Source organism: Aythya fuligula, chromosome 3 (assembly GCF_009819795.1).
Source record: "Aythya fuligula isolate bAytFul2 chromosome 3, bAytFul2.pri, whole genome shotgun sequence".
NCBI lineage: Eukaryota > Metazoa > Chordata > Aves > Anseriformes > Anatidae > Aythya > Aythya fuligula.
Window position 1 is genome coordinate 55,435,998 of NC_045561.1, and position 19,097 is coordinate 55,455,094.

The 19,097-nt window shown below is 46.0% G+C and overlaps 1 protein-coding gene across 1 annotated transcript; it reads left to right on the forward strand.

Annotated features, from left to right (window-relative positions):
* The first annotated feature begins 1,751 nt into the window (after positions 1–1,751).
* On the forward strand, positions 1,752–9,425 carry TAGAP (T cell activation RhoGTPase activating protein). The gene is given in 11 exon segments (XM_032185751.1): positions 1,752–1,841; positions 2,323–2,407; positions 2,517–2,570; positions 3,101–3,167; positions 4,671–4,843; positions 5,650–5,811; positions 6,277–6,386; positions 7,013–7,208; positions 7,658–7,775; positions 7,990–8,456; positions 8,458–9,425. Coding segments are annotated over 10 exon segments (2,088 nt in total). The 5' UTR covers positions 1,752–1,841; positions 2,323–2,380; the 3' UTR covers positions 9,172–9,425.
* Positions 9,426–19,097: the final 9,672 nt, after the last annotated feature.

Below are 19,097 nucleotides of genomic sequence, written 5' to 3' on the forward strand. Positions count from 1 at the left end.
ATTTTCCTAAGGATGTAAATCAGCCCATGGAATTTAGTAGGAAAATGACATATGTGCTTTAACATCTAATGGGGCTCTTAATTAACAAAAAATCAGTTACAGCAGTAACTAAACAATCACTATTAAATACGCAGTTCTGTAGAGTAATTGGTTTTGACTCATCTAACTCAGTTTTATCCCTAAACAAGACTACAGAATTGTGTACCTACAGAAGCACAGAAATTATGACTCTCCAGAGGACTTGAAAGGTCAGCCCCACCACCTCCACAAAACCAGAGTAGCTTTCCTTTTCCCCTTCTGGATGCATCTCTGTCTAACCAAAAGTGAATTTTGTACTCTGGATTTCTGCCAAGCAGAACCGAGCTGAGACCAGCTGTCTGCTTCACAGAGACGTACCTGGGCCAATAGTCCACGGGACAGATCTGATGTGGTTATGCAAAGAGTGGCTCGCAGGGTGAATTCAGCAGCGGATGTAGCCGTAACGGGCTACGACACAGCCTCAGCCCCGGCAGATATGAAGCAGAGCATCCTCCGGAGGAAGCAGCAGAGAGACCACAGTTCCACACGCCTCCTTCCCTGCTAAATCCACTGCTGAAACATTCCCAGCACTTTGGTGCCCAGCTCTAGCCCTTCTGCTTCATTAGAGAAAAAGACTGGTACCCAGAACACTGTATCACAATTTGCCTGTGTCAGGGAATCATCAGAGCTCACTCCTGCATTTTACAAATCATGAGTTTTCATGATAACCCTGTAAAGTAAGTCCTGCTGTCATTATGTCCCTGTCCCTAATGGCTAAACTGCAGTAGGGAAGTGAAGTGCCCATGCTGGAGGGAGTTAGTAACAGACCTTAAAGGTACAGGGAGAGCACAGGTGGATTTCTCCTGGATTTTTTTGAACTCTTCATCTGAATTAATCTCTTTTTTATTTGGATATATACACACAGTTCTAACTAAGAAATATTTTATTTGAGAATTTTTATTACATACTGTTATCCATTACTGTATTATTACATAACATCACTTCTATAAAAATAGAGTAGCATTTTAAAATTGGAGTGTTCTCCTTTTCAGTCAGTTTATTTTTTAAACTTCACTCATCTTCAGCAATGAAAACCTCACCACCCAATATAACTTTATCAGATAATCCATTTCCAGCCTGTCCAGTCCTTGGATACTCAAGAACTAGCTGGCACTTGCAAAGTGTGTGCCTACATTTGCTTTCAGACATTAAGCCGTTGCCATTAGTTTTGCAAAAAAAAATATATATATATACAAAAACATTTCTCCGAATCTTGGCTATTCCACCCCCCTTCTTTTTAAATATTCTAAGCATAAGTTGATTTGTCGGCGTGCCTTTATGCTACCAAATCTCAGGTCTCCGGGCACTCAAAGAGCAGACGGCACCCGCTGCCCTTTAGCAGTGAGCAGCTGCCCACACTGCAGCCCCCTCTGCACATCCCACCTCACCGTCGTGATGCAAGATGGAACCTTTACCTGGCAAGTGTCTCATCTTTTCCATGCATAACAGCTACAAGCTTGTCTTTTTTTTTTTTTCTCTCTTCGTCTTCTTTAAGGAAAAAAAAAAAAAAAAAGAGTAGCTCCTCTAAAAGGAAAGAGGAAGGCAGAAATTTCACAGAATCTCAGTCCTGCCCCATGATGCTGCTTCCTGCCTGTGAATTTCCACCTGCTGTCGTGCGCTATATAAGGCAGCACACGTGGGGTAGAACTGTTTAGTCGCCTCCGTCTGTCCAAGGGATTAGTAGCAGTGGGGAGTGATGCTGCCTCTCCTTTCCTCAGCAGTTTGCGGGAGGTGAAGGAGCTCTGGCAGGACTCGCTCCTTGGGTAAGTAAAGCCTGGGGATAAACGCGTGGTGTCGGGGTGTAGCCAGTGGGGTGCTCCAGAAGCAGCTGTACAGAGACACACACACAAATAGGGGTCGGGCAGAGGCACCCACCACAAAGTGCAGCTCGTAGGCAGAGCTGCCTGGCTTGCTCAGCCTTGTGCTGGCACGTTAGCAACAACCTCAGGCAGCTGTCACTGCCTGATCGTTTTTTTTTTGCATGGATTAAAAATGGAAAGTCACTTTTTTTTTTTTTTTTTTGATTTTATCAAGAGGCGCACAGAGCACAGGACTGGCTGCCTTACAAAGACAGGCTTCCAGCGAGCGCTGGTTTATGACTGACTTGGGTGGGATATCTTGCTAGTTTGGGATCATACTGAATTGCCAGCCTGGATTGCAGGGAAAAAAAAAAAAAAAAAAAAAAAAAAAAAAGAAGGGTGCAGTTTTACAAAGCTCTGTGTCCACTTCTTTTTCAATAAACAGGCAAACAAAAGGACCTAAGGAAACCAGAGCATCCAGAGATCCCCCGATTAAACTCCTAATGAAAGTGTTAAGCAGCTGTAATACAGTGAGTGTCTTTATTTTTTTCGGCTCTGTCAACAGAGTGACTTTGAAAAGCCCTGATTCTAAACTGTAGCATTAAATTACTCACGCACGGTCTTTGTTTTCTTGCCTAGTCAAAGACACTAAATGCTGGCAACATGGAGAGTTTGATCGAGTGCCCGTCAGAGGTAAGCAGCCTCTCCAGACCCCAGGTCTCCTCCAAAGGGGTGGCCCCTGGGGGAGCGCAGTGGGTACAGGGCAGGGAGGAGAGCAGGCAGAGCCCTTCGAAGGTGGATGTGTGCAGAAGAGCCCCAGGCTCCCGGGCAGTTTTGGGCAGGATCCTAGCAGGCTCTGAAGCCAGTGAGGCAGCAGCCCCCTCCTCACTGGAGAAGTTGGGGAGGAAATGTCCAGCAGCAGGAGGAGGATGGAGAAGGGTGGGCTGTCCAGCTTGTTTCCAGCTTTTGTGGGTCAAACAGCAGCCTAAAGGAGCGCTGGGGTTGTGAGTGGCTGGGCAGGTCGGGGGGGGGGGCTGGCTGCAGCATAAGCCCTTGCCACCACCACCACGGTTGGGCAGTGAGGCAGTGGCACAGCTGGGCGCAGGGGTCGTTCAGCAGGTGTCTGGCTTGCTCTGGTCGCTCCCTGGAGCCTCTCATGTTTTTCTGTGTGGCTGTAGCAGCTCGCTCATGGCCCTCGCGTAACCCCGGTGTGCTTCTTGCAGGCTGATGCCAAGAAATGCCCCCTGTTGGGACCAGCAGACCCCGAGGATGGACTTTGCCACCTGGCTGGTGAGTTTTAAAAACAGAGGAACTGCTTTCTTGTACAAAACGCTTGCAAGCTGGTGCTCCTGCAGAACTGCCCGCTCCACCTCCCCCGGCACAGCTCAAGCTCAGCACCGTACAGGGGGCGGCTCAGCCCCCGCGTGCCGCCGCGTGCGGGCGACCTCTCTCCCTTATGTACCGTGGCAGATGGCAGTGCTGGGTGCCAGCCTGTTCCTATTCCGTGCTCCTCAGAGCAAAGTCTGATTGTGTTGGGCAGCAACAGAAAGGAAATGTGCTGCTTTCTGCCACGAGCATCGCCGCTGGGGCGTGGGCCTGCCAGTGAGGGCCGCTACCAGCGGTTACGCTCCAGAGCAAATAAACCCCGCCGGCAGCAGCAACAGACTGCCTGCGCTTGTTTTCTCTCACCCTGCAAAACCTCAGCACCTGCAAAACAATCTGGAGGAGACCATTAGCAGGGCGGGTCTGGAACAGGCTTGCATGCCACACCATTTCTCAGGAGAGTCAGAAGCAAGGGTTTTACATGACCCTAACATTGGGTTACTTTCTCACAGCCTTTAACCCTCGACTATCAAGGACTCGTGCTAAGCCACAAATACAAGTCCTGAGAATTTGTATAATTTCATTTTGGAGTAGAAGAGAAGTCCTTTAGAGTAAATTTGCAGAGGGCAATGCTTTTAGAAAACTTTCTAGCAAAAGGATTCTACTGATAGGGAAAAAGCACAGCTCTTACCAATACAACCATCATCTCCAAAGTCCTAGCATGCCCTCCTCTTTAAGGTGCAGATGCAAAACCCATGGTATGAGATTTGTGACCCTGAAGCCAATGAGGCCCAACAGTGATGATCTGGAGCAAGTATCACTATCCAGTGGCAGACTGGCAGGGGGCAAGCTCTGTCAGGACAACTCTCATCGCAGCACTGCGACTCTGGAGCTGGCAGAGCAGGAGCCACGTGTTGCCATTGCAGCCTGTGGAAAAGGCTGAAAAGCACGAGTCCCGAGTTCCAGCCATGCCCTTAGACTGAGCATGGTCATGTCTGCATAGTGAGAATTGTTGCCATTGCAAGCTGCCCAAGTGACATATCTGCCTTAGATAGTTATCACAGAAACCTCTGCACTATCAAAAATCTCTATAAACATCAAATATTTGCTGTTATTGCTGTGCCTTTTGTGTCCCCGTTCTCTAAGAGGAAATAGTGACTAGAGAACAAAAAAGAAAAAAAAAATCAGCAAAAAACCAACAGGAAAGGTGGTGTCCTTGGAGGGACGGTCACAGCCCCACAGTTTCAGCAGTGGTTTCCTTAGCAACAACTTGGTTTTCTTTTGGTTTAATTTGAGTTGCTGTTTCGACATACATCTCTGCTTTTCATTCTGCACCACACAGCGCTGCACACAGATGAAAGGCAGCACAATTGCATAGTTCCGTGTTGTTGTTTTTTTGTTTTGTTTTGTGTGTTTTTTTTTTTTTTTTTCCCAGAAAAACATGGTTTTTTTTGTTTGTTTTGCTTGCAGCAGATGGAATGAAGAAAAGAAAGAAGGTGATATCGTGGCCGTTTGCTCTGAGACGAACTTCTGCCAGTGGGGATTCCCCAGGGCAGCTGGACTCTGGCCTCAAGATTGCTCTGTTTGGCCAGCCTCTGGCAATTATTTGTGGGGAAGATGACACGCTGCCCCAGCCAGTCCAGGTAGGCAATCCTGGCGGTACATTTATCATACTTCTGGCTTTCAGTGGGATGAGGGATCCCCAGCACTTGTGCTGCAGTGCTCAGGAGATGAGTGATTTTGGTGTTTCCCCTCCATACACACTTCTGGGAAGCTCATGGCCCATCCCAGGTGTAGAAAGAGTTAGGTCTGTGGGTTTTGTCCACCCCGTGCAACTTTCACTGGAAGTAACTTTGAGTGGAGACAACTCAGGACCAGGAATTGGAGAAGCAGATATGCTGCTTGGTATAAACATCTGTGATTTTACAGAAGTCATGTAAATGAATCTCTCAGCACTGTAAACATACAGAGATTTCTATATTTTCCCCAAAACTTGTTCAGCTATGGACTGCCACTGATAAATAACTACAAACTATCTTCTAGTTAAAAAATGATCTTGTGATAGTTCTCCCACTGAGATGGTTTTTCCAGTTTTCCATGCTTTTTCCTCTTCTAAGCAATATTTGCTAGGCATTCAGCCTGGCTTGGGAGGGGGGGAATTTGAGCCCAGGTTTAAGTCACCTCTTGTTTCCTTCTGGAAGGAAACAGGGATGGCTCCACTGAGGTTAGTGGAGTTCACTGGTACAAAAGAAGTATGGATAAGGGGGAAAACAGTTTATTACCAGTATAATCAGCTTGGAGATAGAACTAGATGTTGACCTGTGTAAAAGCGAAATGTACCTTCAATCAATTTTTTTCTTCTACTTCTAAAGGAGTGTTCACCTGCCAAAGGACCTTTCTTCATTCACAGTAACAGTTCTCCCATCCCTGCCTGTTTTTTCTCCTGCAGGATCTCCTCACTATTTTGTATATGAAAGGACCTTCCACTGAAGGGATATTCAGAAAAGCTGCCAATGAGAAAGCACGAAAGGAGTTGAAGGAGGACCTAAACAAAGGCGAGAATGTTGATTTGAAAAGCAAAACTGTGCATCTGCTGGCAGTGGTCTTGAAGGTGAGTTGCTCTGACTTTCTGCTGTGGGTAACATAGCTAATCTGCACAGGCACAGTTTAGTGTTGCAATTTGGCTTAGGTGGGGCTCCAGGGTAAAAAACAGAGTGAAATCAAATGAAAAGTTTCAGACATGGGAAAGTTCGGCATTTCCCTTTTCTACTGGCTTTTCAGCTCCACTTCTGCCACTGATTTCCTGTACACCCACAGGAAACTAGTTTCATTCTTCTCCTCAGCAAGGAATAGTCAGATTTAGGGGTGAACAAAAAGCAGAAAAGATCCAGGACCTCTTAGTGTACCAATGCAAGTGTACTCAGCATGTACTCATGAAGCCCGCTGCTCCCCAGTGCTGATGGTCACCTTAGGGAGCAGACAGCTCCTGCTCCTAGGGAGCCCAAGTTGTGGTGATGCTGTCTGTGTACACAGGGGAAAATGTCCAAAGCTTCATCTGTATCTCTTGGCCTTGCAGGACTTCCTCCGAAACATTCCCTCCAAGCTCCTGTCAGCCGACCTGTATGAGAAGTGGATGCTAGCACTGGAGAAGCCAAGCAAGGAGGAAAAAATTGAAGAATTGAGAGAGTAAGTGTTGTAACCAACATGTTTTGTGACCATCCTCCTCTGGGAATCAAGCCTCATTTAAAATCCTGTGGGGCTGCTCAGCTGCCCTGTGGGGCTGGCTCAGAGGCCAAGTGGCACAGGGAGGCGCTCCTCTCGCAGCAGCACCTCCTGAAGGCGTTAGGGCTCACCCTAGGGATCGAGAGGCCCAGCAGGAGGGACAGGTGTGGCCACCATGAGGGCCACGAGGTCGGCACATGGGGCCACCTCCGTGTAGTGCTCCTCAGACAGAGCTGAGGTGGAGGCTGGCCAGAGGGCTGTGAGAGCCCTGGCACGACCGCAGGCCTTTCACGTGCTGTCAGGAAGCCTCTGGTGACACCTCCTGACGCCACCTCAGCTGCTCAGCAGCACGGACGCTGTGACGCTGCCCTTCGGTCGGGACCGTGCAGTGCGAGACCTTGTAATTAACCGCACGCAGCTGCCGCTGGGGATTTCTGAATGGTGCCTCTGCTCAGCAGTGGAAGAAGCGCACGCCTTCCTCTTTCTGGAGGAAGCGTCGTCTGCCTGAGTTTAACTGAGACTTGCTCAAACCAAGAAGTAGCGGCCCCCGCACCACCGATTAACATCCCTTTGTGTTTGTGCTCACTTAGGGTGGCCGACAAACTGCCCAGACCAAACCTCGTCTTGCTCAAGCACTTGCTCTCCGTGCTGCACCGCATCAGCCAGAATGCCGCCAGCAGCAGGATGGACTCCAACAACCTCGCCATCTGCGTTGGCCCGAACATGCTGGGCCCGGGGACGGACAGCACGCTGCCGCTGGAGGTGCAGAAGGAGATGAATGACAAGGTACGCTGGGACAGACCCGAGCCCTGCACAGGGATCCCGCTGCCAGTGCCAAAGCCACACAAAACCGCACCGCTGAGAGGTGGGGGTGCCCCAGGTGCCTGCGGCATGACAGGCCAGGCTTCCCCTCCTCTGAGCACAAGCAGAGGGTGCCCTGCAGCCCCCTGTGCTGCACCACAGCTCCTGGGCACCTCGCACCCAGAGAGCACAGGGCACCCTGCAGGCATTGCCACTCACGTGCCCTGGCTGATGGCATTCAGCTTGTATTGGGACGGGCCAGGCTGGGTGCAGTGTCAGGCCTCACACTGTAGTGTGGACTCGGTCTCTTACTAGGCAAGGATTTTTGACCATCCTTCTCTGTGCTGCCTTTCATCTTACATTAGGCAGGAACAGGAAAAACCGTGCAATATGTTTTCAGCACCTTTGACTGAATTATGATTTTCTGTGTGCAGGTGACAGTGTTGGTGGAGTTCCTCATAGACAACTGCTCAGAAATATTTGGGGAGGACATTGCCTGGCCTGCCAGTGCCTTGACTGAGGAGTCAGCGGAGCACACAGACAGCTCCACAGGTAAGAGAACGGACTGGGGATTATGACAGACTGGTGCTGCTGCTCCTAATTCTTTAATTTTATGTGGGAATACGTCTGTGGAAACACAGAGTGTTGCAGAGGCTTAAAGACACTTGTTCTGCACTTCCACATGAATATTTTATATTTTATTTATATTTTACCAATAGTTCCCTTTTATTCTCAGTAAAAACTAACAGCTGCTTTGTCCCCACAGAACACCTATGTGCTGCTCATCAGAATGATTCTGCCTATGACAGCCCAGATCCTGAAGCTGAATGCAGCTCCTGTACCTGTGAGGTGGGACATCCCAAAGGGAGAAGCACTGGTGTGAGCAGAAGATATCCAACATGCATGTCTGCCAGTTCACTGACTAGCTGTAAAAATGACATCAGCACGATGGACAGGAGGTACTCAGAGCCAGACCTGTCCTTTCAGAACCGCTTTGAAAGCAGGATAAGGAAACAGAAACTAAACAAAAGTGAGGACAATTTTCCAGTACAGCAGAAACAACAAGGATTGGAGAATGCGGCACTGGAAAAACAGCTTGCAATCTTACCTTCCCAATTATCAACAGACTCTCTACCCAAAACATCCTCCAGTTGCTCCCTGGAGAGCTCTGATGGCTCAGTCTTCACCAGTTCCCCAGTAGTTTCACCCTCTAGTCCCAAAAAAAACTTTTTTAAATAGGCCTCAGTCCTTTTGCACCAAGCCCAATGAAGACTGCAGCACACCTCGGCGAGAGATCAAAAAGCACTCCATGTCATTCTCTTTTGCAAACCACAGGAAAACACTAACAAACCCCCTGAGCTGGGGACCTGGAAAAAACACAGGCTTCCAGAGAGACAGTTTCACAAAGAAAGATCAATTCTCTTGCAGAATTGTCCAGGAAAACAGCCCTGAGGATGACAAACCATTGCCTGTGCCATATCAGCAAAGGCCACGTTTCAGGTCAGCTGATGAGGTCTTCAGAGAGGTAGACCAGAGGAATCCTGGAAGACCACCCTCTTACGAAGAAGCTACTAGAAACTGCCTGACCACTCATGTTCCCTCCTGCAATCTCACGGTTCAAACTATGAGGTTAAAGGTTTCAAACCAGGACGCTTTGCTGCCTGACCCGTGCAGCAGCTGTGCTCAGGGCACAGCCTGTGCAGCTCCAGGGGATCTACCCAGTGAGAGAGTTCCTGCAGTGAAGGATTCTGATGGAGAAACTGAAACTCTCAGTGTTACTGTTGGAATAAACTCCCGTGTGAGTTTACCTGTGACCCCTGGAGTGTACCGACTGAGAGCTATGTCTGAATCCTGCCAAAAGAACAAACATGAGTACGTGGCTCGGAGGTGCAGCCAGCCAATTTTTGAGGTAGACCAGATCCAGTATGCTAAGGAATCCTATGTTTAAAGAGCCTATCCCCCCTCTTTGCACTGTGCAGAGTAAATATTGTAAAAACAGATATCTTGCTCATCCTTTGTAAGATTTTACTTTCAAGGGACCAAGAATAAGCTAGCTCCATATGAACTTTTTTTTTTTTCTTGGAGGCTCTTCTGAACTGTTTGTCGGTTTGACATGTCACATTCATCCACCGTACAAGGTGGGGTGGGGGGAGACCTGTGTGTATTATTATGTAAAAATATGAGTAAATATGCTGTACATAACCTTTTGTGTTTGAAAACTAGTCCATAGTTGATAAACAGCAGTGTATTTGTATCCATAAAAGGACAATTAAAAGGTAGGCAGGTCCAAAACCTGCCCCACCTTCCTTTTCTTCTCTGTATGGTCACAGGCTCTATGCCGTGTGTGTTTGTCAGGCTGATACAGTGCTTTGCTGATTTTCTGCATTAAGAAGTGGGTTGGCAGTTACCCCAGCAGGGGAAGAGCTCTTCTGTCATCAAGGCCATTTCTGCACTCTTCCCTAAAGCCCTTTGTACCTGCCACCATTCCTTCCTCCTGCTTGCTGGTCATGAGAACGATCTGACCACTAACCAGCATTAGTATTGTGTACTGAGCCTGGGTTTAGAGCCACCGAAGCCCTACAGGGTCGTTACGGGCATGTATCAAGTAAGCCTCATGTGGTCTGAGGTGCCTTTAGTTGAAGTGAACTCAACAGCTAATCAGACAGAGAGAACATCTTCGGTTTTGCTCTTACATGAAAAAAGAAGAAGAAAGAAATCTTGTAAGGAAACATTCTAGATTCCAGCTTTAACTAGTCAAAATTACACTTTATTTGTAAAATGAAAAAGAAAGAAAGAAAGAAAGAAAGAAAAACATTTCCAGGTATTGTCCTTTTAACCTTGTAAAATGACTAGAAGTGCAATGTGTTTTTACATGTAGGAACTTGTTTTGGTTAGCACTTACCTTTATGGCTCAGTAAAGCCTTGAACCAGGAGCAGGCAGACTTTTGTTTTTCTCCTGTGTAACTTCACTACAATAAAACACTTTTCTGCATGACCACCACACTGTCCATTGTCTCCCTTTAAAACACTCAGGCACTGCAGGTATTGTACCTACTTTTATACTGTTTCATGGCACTGCAGTTGTGTGTGAATGACATGACATCTCTAAGTGGGAAGGAAAGAAACTGACAGGCAGTATCTCTGTTAGTGATGTTGTAGGAGACTGCAGGCTAGATTTTGGGAACAACTCTGTCAGGAAAATAAGTTACACTGCCACATAGCAGCAGCTGTCAGTAAGAAGGAGAGGGAGTTACAATGATGTGATGCCGCTCTGAAAGTGGCTGGTTGGAAAACAGTGCACAAGCATCTTTTTTGATATTTTTTTGGTATTTGCTGTGTGTAGCTGTTCACAAGACAGAGAGAAAAGGGGAAGGGAGTCCCTGGTGTGACAGGAAAAATGATGCAAGACGGGCCATAAGGGTAGGCTGCAGCTAGAGAACATGCCACGTCACTCAGCCCAGGAAAGCAGTGGCACTCTGCTCCCAAGGAAGCCAAAAGACAGGGCTCTGCTGTGAGCTGCAAGAGGCACTGGCATTTTGTGGAATCCACAGCTCTTGCCTCACAAAATCACAGCATGGCTGAGGTTGGAAGGCACCTCTGGAGGCCATCTGGTCCAACACCCCTGCTCAAGCAGGGCCACCTACAGCTGCTTGCCCAGGGCTGTGTCCAGATGGCTTTTAAAAATCTCTAAGGATGGAGACTCCACAACTTCTCTGGGCAACCTATTCCCATGGCTCCCAAAGCAAAAGAATGTTTTCTTGTTTTCAGATGGAATTTCTTGTGTTTTAATTTGTGCCAGTTGCCTCTTGTCCTGTGTCAAACAGAAATGCCACCTTTGTTTTGTAAAATACACAAGTGTTTTGTGGTTGTGGCAGAGTGGGTGTGAGAAAACAATCCACATGCAGTGGAAAGACTCAGAAGGCACTGAACAGAAAACACAAATTTCAAAATATACTTAAACAACAACCCAGCTACTTCTTCAGTAGCTGACACATTCTTTTTGACTGTGAAGAAGAAAGGATTCCAGAGAAAATTAAGGATCCCAGAAAGAAGAACTCTTTCTTTCTGGCCCTATAACCACACCAGAAAACCCAGAATAAGTACAGACACTTCACCAGAGAAGAGGAAAGTCTCCCTTTAGGTCCAAGGAGGTGCCCTAAGACAGACATGACAATCATACTCAGAAAGCTTACCTGGGCTCTAAATACTCGATACACACGGGACTAAGTCTTTCAGTTTCTGGCTAAGAAAGTCCATTCAGAACTTGTTTTAGGGCACTTCAACAGAGGGGAAAAAAGGAAGATGAACATATCAGAGAGGAACTCTACACCTTGTTAACAAACAAGGGTAAAGTAAAGGAGTTTTATAAAAAGACTGGCCCAGTTCCCCTCACCTTGCTCTTGTATTTCTTCAAATCCACGAAGTACCATATGATTAAACAAAATCTGAATGTAAACAGACCCCAAAAGAGATGTATTCCCTCATTAGCAGACAACTTTGGTCTTCCTCCATCTCTGAAAACTTGCCTGTTCAATCAGCATTATTTTCATGTCCTGTCCCTTCACACAAGTGGTTTCTCCTCTGTATAAGCACTTAGGGGGCCTCAAAAGGCTAGGATGAAACACAAAACAGAGAGCTTTGCTTTAGCACTTATTCATCTGCCTTCAGCTCAGAAAATAGCTTTATCTTGCTACCAGTCCACCCTACTGCATTCAGGGATCCAGCCCAACCTTCCTGGCATCCAAGAGAGGAACATTTAACTGCAACATCTAACAAGTGAATTATCTAAGTGACTCTGCCAAAGCTACCTTTGACTCCCTAGTTAGAAGGATTAAGACCCCCTTTATAGCAGGGTCAGCTGGAGCTGGATTTCAACACAAGAGATGAGTGATAGCACTAAGGACCCTATTTTCCACATATTATTCCATCATTGGTCTTGCATCACGTGCTTCACACATACAATTTTCTAAATAAGTTTCCTGAAGACACTTCAAATATACAAGATGTATAAGACCAAAAGAAGAAAAACAAAACAAAACAAAACAAAACAAAACAAAACAAAACAAAACCCACTATATTAGGTAGAAGTTCCAAGGCTTTGGATTGTAAAAAAGATGATGAAATTAAGTTTAATGGTGCAGCTTGAGTTCAGTTTCTCATGTTTGCATCCTGCTGCTGTTTTTAATCACATGCTGCACTCTGTTCTTCCCCACAGGATGCACCTGTTCCGGGGAGGAACCTGCACCGGGGAGAAACCAATGTTGTGCGGCAAAGAAGAAAATTTTCAGCCTGGGATTCCCCAGAATGGTTTGCCCAGCAGAGCTTTGGACATAGAAGTACGTCTCATTTCTAGGATTTGAAAGAGCCAACAGAAGAACAAAGGAGTTCTTCATGGAGCAACACACTGCTCTCCTTCCTTCCACATGTTGTACACCAGTGAGCTGCAAACTCTTGTTCTCTACCACTTGAATGAGGACTGCTACTTAAAGCAGAAGTCCATTATCATCAACTCTACGGCCAAGCATTAGCGAAGGTTGTGAGAAAAACCATGCCTGCAGGTTTCAAAAGCTTTTGGAGTGGGACTCAGGTGCAGGGTGCAGGCCCTTACATTTAGCTATCCTGTGTGCAAGCATTTGTGTGTGCTCATGTCTCATCTTCTGCATAGCCTTCAGTTGGTGATCCCTCTGGATTCCTGTGACTGAACTGAGCACAGGTGAAATTCTCTTGCCTGAAAGTAGGTTTCTACAGTCATTTGGGTATCTTAGGGCACCTCGAGGACTTTTTTAAGACATCAAAAGTGGATGCAGCTCTGGATGTTTAGGCAACTGAATCCTTCCCTAAAATCTTCTTGAACTGTGATGGGAACTTAGATATAGGTCTCTATAATCTAGGGCTAATACCTACCTTTGCTGACAGCAGAGTAGTATTAAAACTTAGGATTTTAAGCTCCATCTAAGTCCTCAAAAGAAGTGCTCTCTAGCTGGTGTAGGCCTTCCTGCCTGTCCTCCCACCAGAGCTTGAGTCCCTGTGTTCCACCCTACCCCAGACAAACCTTACTCAAGTCTTCTTGTTTTCCACTCCTGACTCTCCATCTCTGCCTCATTTTCATTGCCTCCCCACTACCAGCCTGCATTCCTCACCTTCTCAAATGCTATTTCTCTCTTAATTGAACCAAACCCAGTCTATTCCTGTGGACTCACTGCCAAAGGCTTAATTCCATTTCCATTCTCTCCATTCTCAGACCCCCTCTTTTCAGTCAGCCAGTTTCAGTTTTCCACGTTCAATTCTTCCACATTTTTCCCTCATGTCTGCACTGGTTGTTACTACAGTAAGCCCCACCAACACTTATCCTGTCTCAGTCTCACACACACAAACTAGTATCTTGGAGTTTTCCTGCCCACACTTTGTGTTTGGCACTTAGTTCTTTGCAATACAGACACACAGATTTCTTCCTTTAATCTACACTTTAATCTTTAGGGTTTCTTACACTTCATCTAGCTTGGTGATACAAGGTTCATAGTTTTCTTCTTTGGAAAGTTTTCTTCATAGTTTTCTTCTTTGACCTTATGGAAATGGAGGACAAGACTGCATTCCCTGCATTGACCGGTATCACTTGGAGTTCAACAGTTAATATTAGGGAAGGTAGGGCATTGTGTTTGTCACCCAGAACTCTGTTTCTTTCAGGACTAAGCCAGTCTATAGGATGTGGCTGTGCTCCAAAATGCTAACATCTAAAATAAAGACAAGAACATCAGATTATTTATTTATTTATTTATTTATTTATTTATTTATTTATTTATTTATTTATTTTGTAATGAAATTCTCTCTCTTCAGCCTTTTGTCTAGAAATAGATCTTTATATTTTCCTGTGGCACTGAAGTCAAAATGGTTTAGGGATTCCTGCCTGGACTATATATGATTTTAAAATGGTAAAAGCTAATCACAAAATTGCTGCCTTGCAATTCAGTGACAGATTGCAGGGAGTTCCATGTGGTCCATTTTCACCATAATGTTCCCTTTTGAAATCTGCTATCAAGTGCCTTCAATTACAACAAAAAGAAGTATCATGTGAGACAAAAAGCCACCCAAGGAAAAACGGTACCTGATTTTTAGTCTGGGAACAGGAGTTCTTGTTTCTCTACTGCCTGTTCTGCCTTTGGTGCTAATCCATCACAGGAGAGCGGTTGGTTTGCTGCAGTACCGCACCACCCCTACTTGTTCCCAGGTTGACTCATTCCTCACCCGTACACCACAAGTCACAATTTCAGCTTCCCCTTGGTCCCAGGCAGGTCTCTTGACTCAGGAAACAACATCGTTGCCATACTGAGGCCCAGAGATTACACCACTCAGTTAGCAGAGGGGTGAGCTTTGAATGAACAGGTAGGCAGCTTGGGATCCTGAATGACAGCCTACAGCAGATAAGAGAGTTATCAAGTTAAGGAGCTACTAATTTCCAGTGCCTCTTCTCCAAGACCTTTAAGGGCAGGTGTTCCCTGAAAGAAGATATGATTATGGTGTCAGGAATCATCTCCTACCATCTGAATGTATCCAGAGACACTTCTTCCCACAGGATTCCTACAAATGGAACCCCTTCTACTTCATTAAAAAATAATAAATAAATCCTGAGTGGCTCACTGCCAAAACTGTGACAATAACAGGATCTTTCTTCCCTGAAATCCGTTAATTTATTCCCTCTCTCAGGAAAAGAGGGTGTTTTCAGGTGTCATTCTTACAGATCTGCATTTTTGTTCAATGTAAGTCATGTTTTCAATAATGTGCACGAGTTATTTCACCTCCCTACTACAACATGTTCCAGACAGCAGTCCGGCATCTCCATTGCTTTGCAGACTCAGGGGGCAGTAAGAGCTGCATGGAGCAGACACGAAAAGCTGCTTTTTTGGTCAAATTCCCTCTGTAAAGAAGAATATGTTTGTCTCAGATGGAAAGCACCATAGAAACTCATTCATCAATCTAACTTGGAAACTCAGCCATGAGTTGACCAAGTTAGCTTTGAAGTTTGCTTGGTCAACTGTGTGACCCAGCAAGCATTTTATATCCAGAACTGATCACATCCAGCTGCAAAATTCAGGTGATTATAATGTGCTGTTAAACTGCTAGCTTTAGCCAGATCACAGTTACTGCGACTATCATGTGTCTCCACAAGGACAATTTCTGACTACAGGAAAAGGAAACCCACCTTGGTTAGGCGCTCTGGTTACATTTTTCTCTGAATTTTCTTACCAGTCAGTTCTTATCGTGTGTGTCATCAGAACAATGAGTGAAAACTTTAGAGGAACTTCTGAAGGCTAAAAATTCACAAGGGGAAGCAACTTTTTCAAATGGTCTAATGATAAAAGAAAGAAAAATCCAGGGAAAAAGGGCAACTAATAATAAAAGTCTAATGATAACAGAAAAAAATCCAGGGAAGAAGGGCATCCACGGCTGAAGAAATGATACAATCTTCATATGGGCAGCTGACTCTCGTGTATATAGAGACCGCAAGTCTCTTTTATTTTTTTTTTTTCATTTTTTTTTGTCTCTTTGATACTTAGAAATGCGAATTATCTTGTTTTTTTTTTTGTTTTTGTTTTTTTTTTTCTGTAAAATGTGTCACTTATCATTCTAAATCAACCTCTTTCATTTGATGTGATAAAAATACAAATTTAAATCTCACTTCTGAGTGAAACTTCTACAAGGGGAGAAGAGATCAGAGACCATTTTCTGCTTCTAACCTGAGGTGCTGGCATGTGAATCTGAACAAACAGCTCACAAATCCTGAACGGGGTTTGACTCGTTGAGGTCTGCTTCCTCTGCTGGGTAATAATAAGAAAAGGTTTCTATGAAAGATCTGACACTTTCTAAACAAAACTTGCTCTTTAGCCAAACAGCTTTTTACAGAACTGATCCAACGGCTGCTTGAAACTCTTCCTTCCTACAACCCACAAACCTCTCACCAACTTCCTTGACAGATGCTACAGACCAAATCCCAACCCTGCACCTTTAGTATTGCACAGGTCAAGTTTAAAATTATAAAACACTATTTTTTAGGTTTTACTTTATTTAATTTTAAGGCCAAGCCCAAACAGAACCCAGGTGATCAGAGAGGATAATCCTGTGATAAAGATGAGAGATTTGCCTTCTTTTCCTCATGCTTCCTGCACAGTCTTGGGCCATGCAATTCAACCTCATCATACACAGGGAATAGGCCTGTATGTTCCTCCATCCACTGAAGAAGAGGTTTCTTCACTCACCTTTCCCCCTTCTCCTCCAGGTGTAAATTCTGTCTTGCTGTCTGTGGTGGTTTTACTCAGGTGGGCATCTGAGCTCCACCGCAACCGCTCTCTCACTCCCTCTCTTCAAAGGGAAAGGGGAGAAAATCTAATGAAAAGGTCTCAAGGGTTGAGATGAAGACAGGGAGATCACTCAACATCTATTGTAATGGGCAAAACATACTCAGCATAGGGAGATTTGCAAAGTTTATTGCCTATTACTAACAAGCTAGAGAAATGAGAAACAAAGGAAAGAAACTAAAAACACCCCCTCATCCACCCTCTTCTATGTCCTCCCCCCAAGTGGCACATGGCAACAGGGGAATGGGGACTGCGGTCAGTCCTTGACGCTTCACCTCCACCACTCCCTCACTGTCACTCTGCCCCTGCTCCACGCAGGGTCCCTCCCACGGGATGCCATCCTTCCCCATCTGAGCCTGCGGGGCTGCCCACAGGCAGCAGCTCTTCAAGCACTGCTCCCACACGGCTCCATCCCACGGGGTCCATCCCCCAGGGGCAAACTGCTCCAGCACGGGTCCCCCACGGGTGGGCGGCAGCTCCCCCCAGACCCCCTGCTCCTGTGTGGGCTCCTCTCCACGGGCTGCAGCTCCGGCCCGGGGCCTGCTCCTGCGGGGGCTCTCCATGGGCCGCAGCCTCCTCCAGGCCACATCCACCTGCTCCACCGGGGGCTCCTCCACCCATGGGGGGGCTGCAGCGTGGAGATCTGCTCCACGTGGGACCCACGGGCTGCAGGGGGACAGCCTGCTCCACCAGGGACCTCTGCACAGGCTGCAGGGGAACTGCTGCTGCCTGCCTGGAGCACCTCCTGCCCTCCTGCTGCACTGGTTTTGGGTTCTGCACAGCTGGTTCTCACTCCTTGCTCTTCCAGCTGCTGTTGTGCAGCAGTTTTTACCCCGTCCCAAATATCCTCTCACAGAGACACAAACAACATCACTTATTAGCTCAGCTCTGGGCAGCAGTGGGTCCCTTTGGAGCCGTCTGAAACTGGCCCTTATCTAACATGGGGCAGCTTCTGGATTCTTCTCACAGGAGACACCCCTGCAGCCCCCTGCTAACAAAAACTTGCCGTGTAAACCCACTACACTGTCATAAAGTTGTAACTTCATTCAAGTGCAGCTGGAGAGCTTTGCATGCGATTCACCAACCAGTTCCCTTCAGCACAAACAGCTATGAGGTGAGAAAGTAACCACAATGTCATTCAAAAATTTTGCAGAGCCCTGCACTCAGAGGAGTACTTAACATTACACGACAAGGTATACAAATGCATATTTTCAATTTGCATAAAAGTAGCTCCTATGAGCTACAGACACCAGAAAACACAGCACTTGAGAAATTTTTGGGTGTGTGAATGAGAAGAGCAGTCACTTTTTAAGTGATTGGGAACGTTGGTCTCGAGATAAAGGCTGGAGACTTGTTGTTCAATTATTTGATATCAGGGTCTATGCTTTCCACATGCCTCCTGCACTCTCTTGGAGTGTGCAGTTCAACCCCAGTAAAGCAAAATAGTACTGCTCTGTCTCCCAAGGGCAATTTATTTCCAGACGGAAAAACACAGATGATGCAGTGATAGGGCAACAGAAGCAGATCAGTCTTCTGCAGGTTCAGTGTAGTTGAACAACTACCCACAACTACTCACAATACAGGGAGATGGAAATTAAGGCAGAGCTTTCTGGGCAAAAGGAAGACAACTTGGAGTGCCTTGTTCAAGGAGGGTTCAAAGAGGCTAGAGATGGGGTAATGGTGCATGATTGACTCGAGTTTAAATAGGAAAGTCACCAACAATTGATTTTCCAATTAGCGGTTTAATGAATGATAGTTTAAAATTAAGTGTGCACCACTCCACCCTCTAAAATGCTTTCTCACTCCTCCCCAATTCTTTCTAGTCACAGTGTATGAAGTCCCAGGGTGGAATAGGGCAAGGATGCAAGCCTTTTAAGCAAGTTTGTCATACTGAAAGGCATACTTGTGGGGAAAATTGAGGGAAAATGGTGCTCAGTTAGAGGTCAAGTGGTAGGGGAAAGCAAAATTGATAATGGTGTCTTGAAATCATTAGTAATAAAATACTGGCTTTGCCTAGTCTTGGAGAAATGAAGGCTTTCAGAATGGGAATTTCACAGCCCTGCCCAGCCCCATCAGTACTGGGGTTAAGATAAAGCTGTAATGTTACAGAGACAAGGAAGTTCAACTATTTTGGCTTGAAGACATGAGTGATAGGATCTGCACTTTTTTCCTATCAACAATTGCAGATCAAGATTTGCAACCCAACTGAAAACAAAAAACAGTAATCTCACCACTGGGACTCGAGTTGTTTAACGCAGGTAGGATGGTGGCTTTTTTTTTTTTTTTTTTTTTTTTTTTTTTTTTTTTTTCCTTCTATGCCTCTCATTTGTCCAAATTTGCAAGCTTGCACATATTTTTTAAAACTAAGTGCCTCAGTTAGGGCTAGGCCTATGTGTAGGTAGTGGCTGTGTATCACAGACACATTAAACCCAGTGCCTAGAAACAGCAGCAAAGACGATATCTGAGGGCTGACAGTTACCGAGCGTATGATACTGGAGCAGTATTGCTGATTCCCTTTGATCGT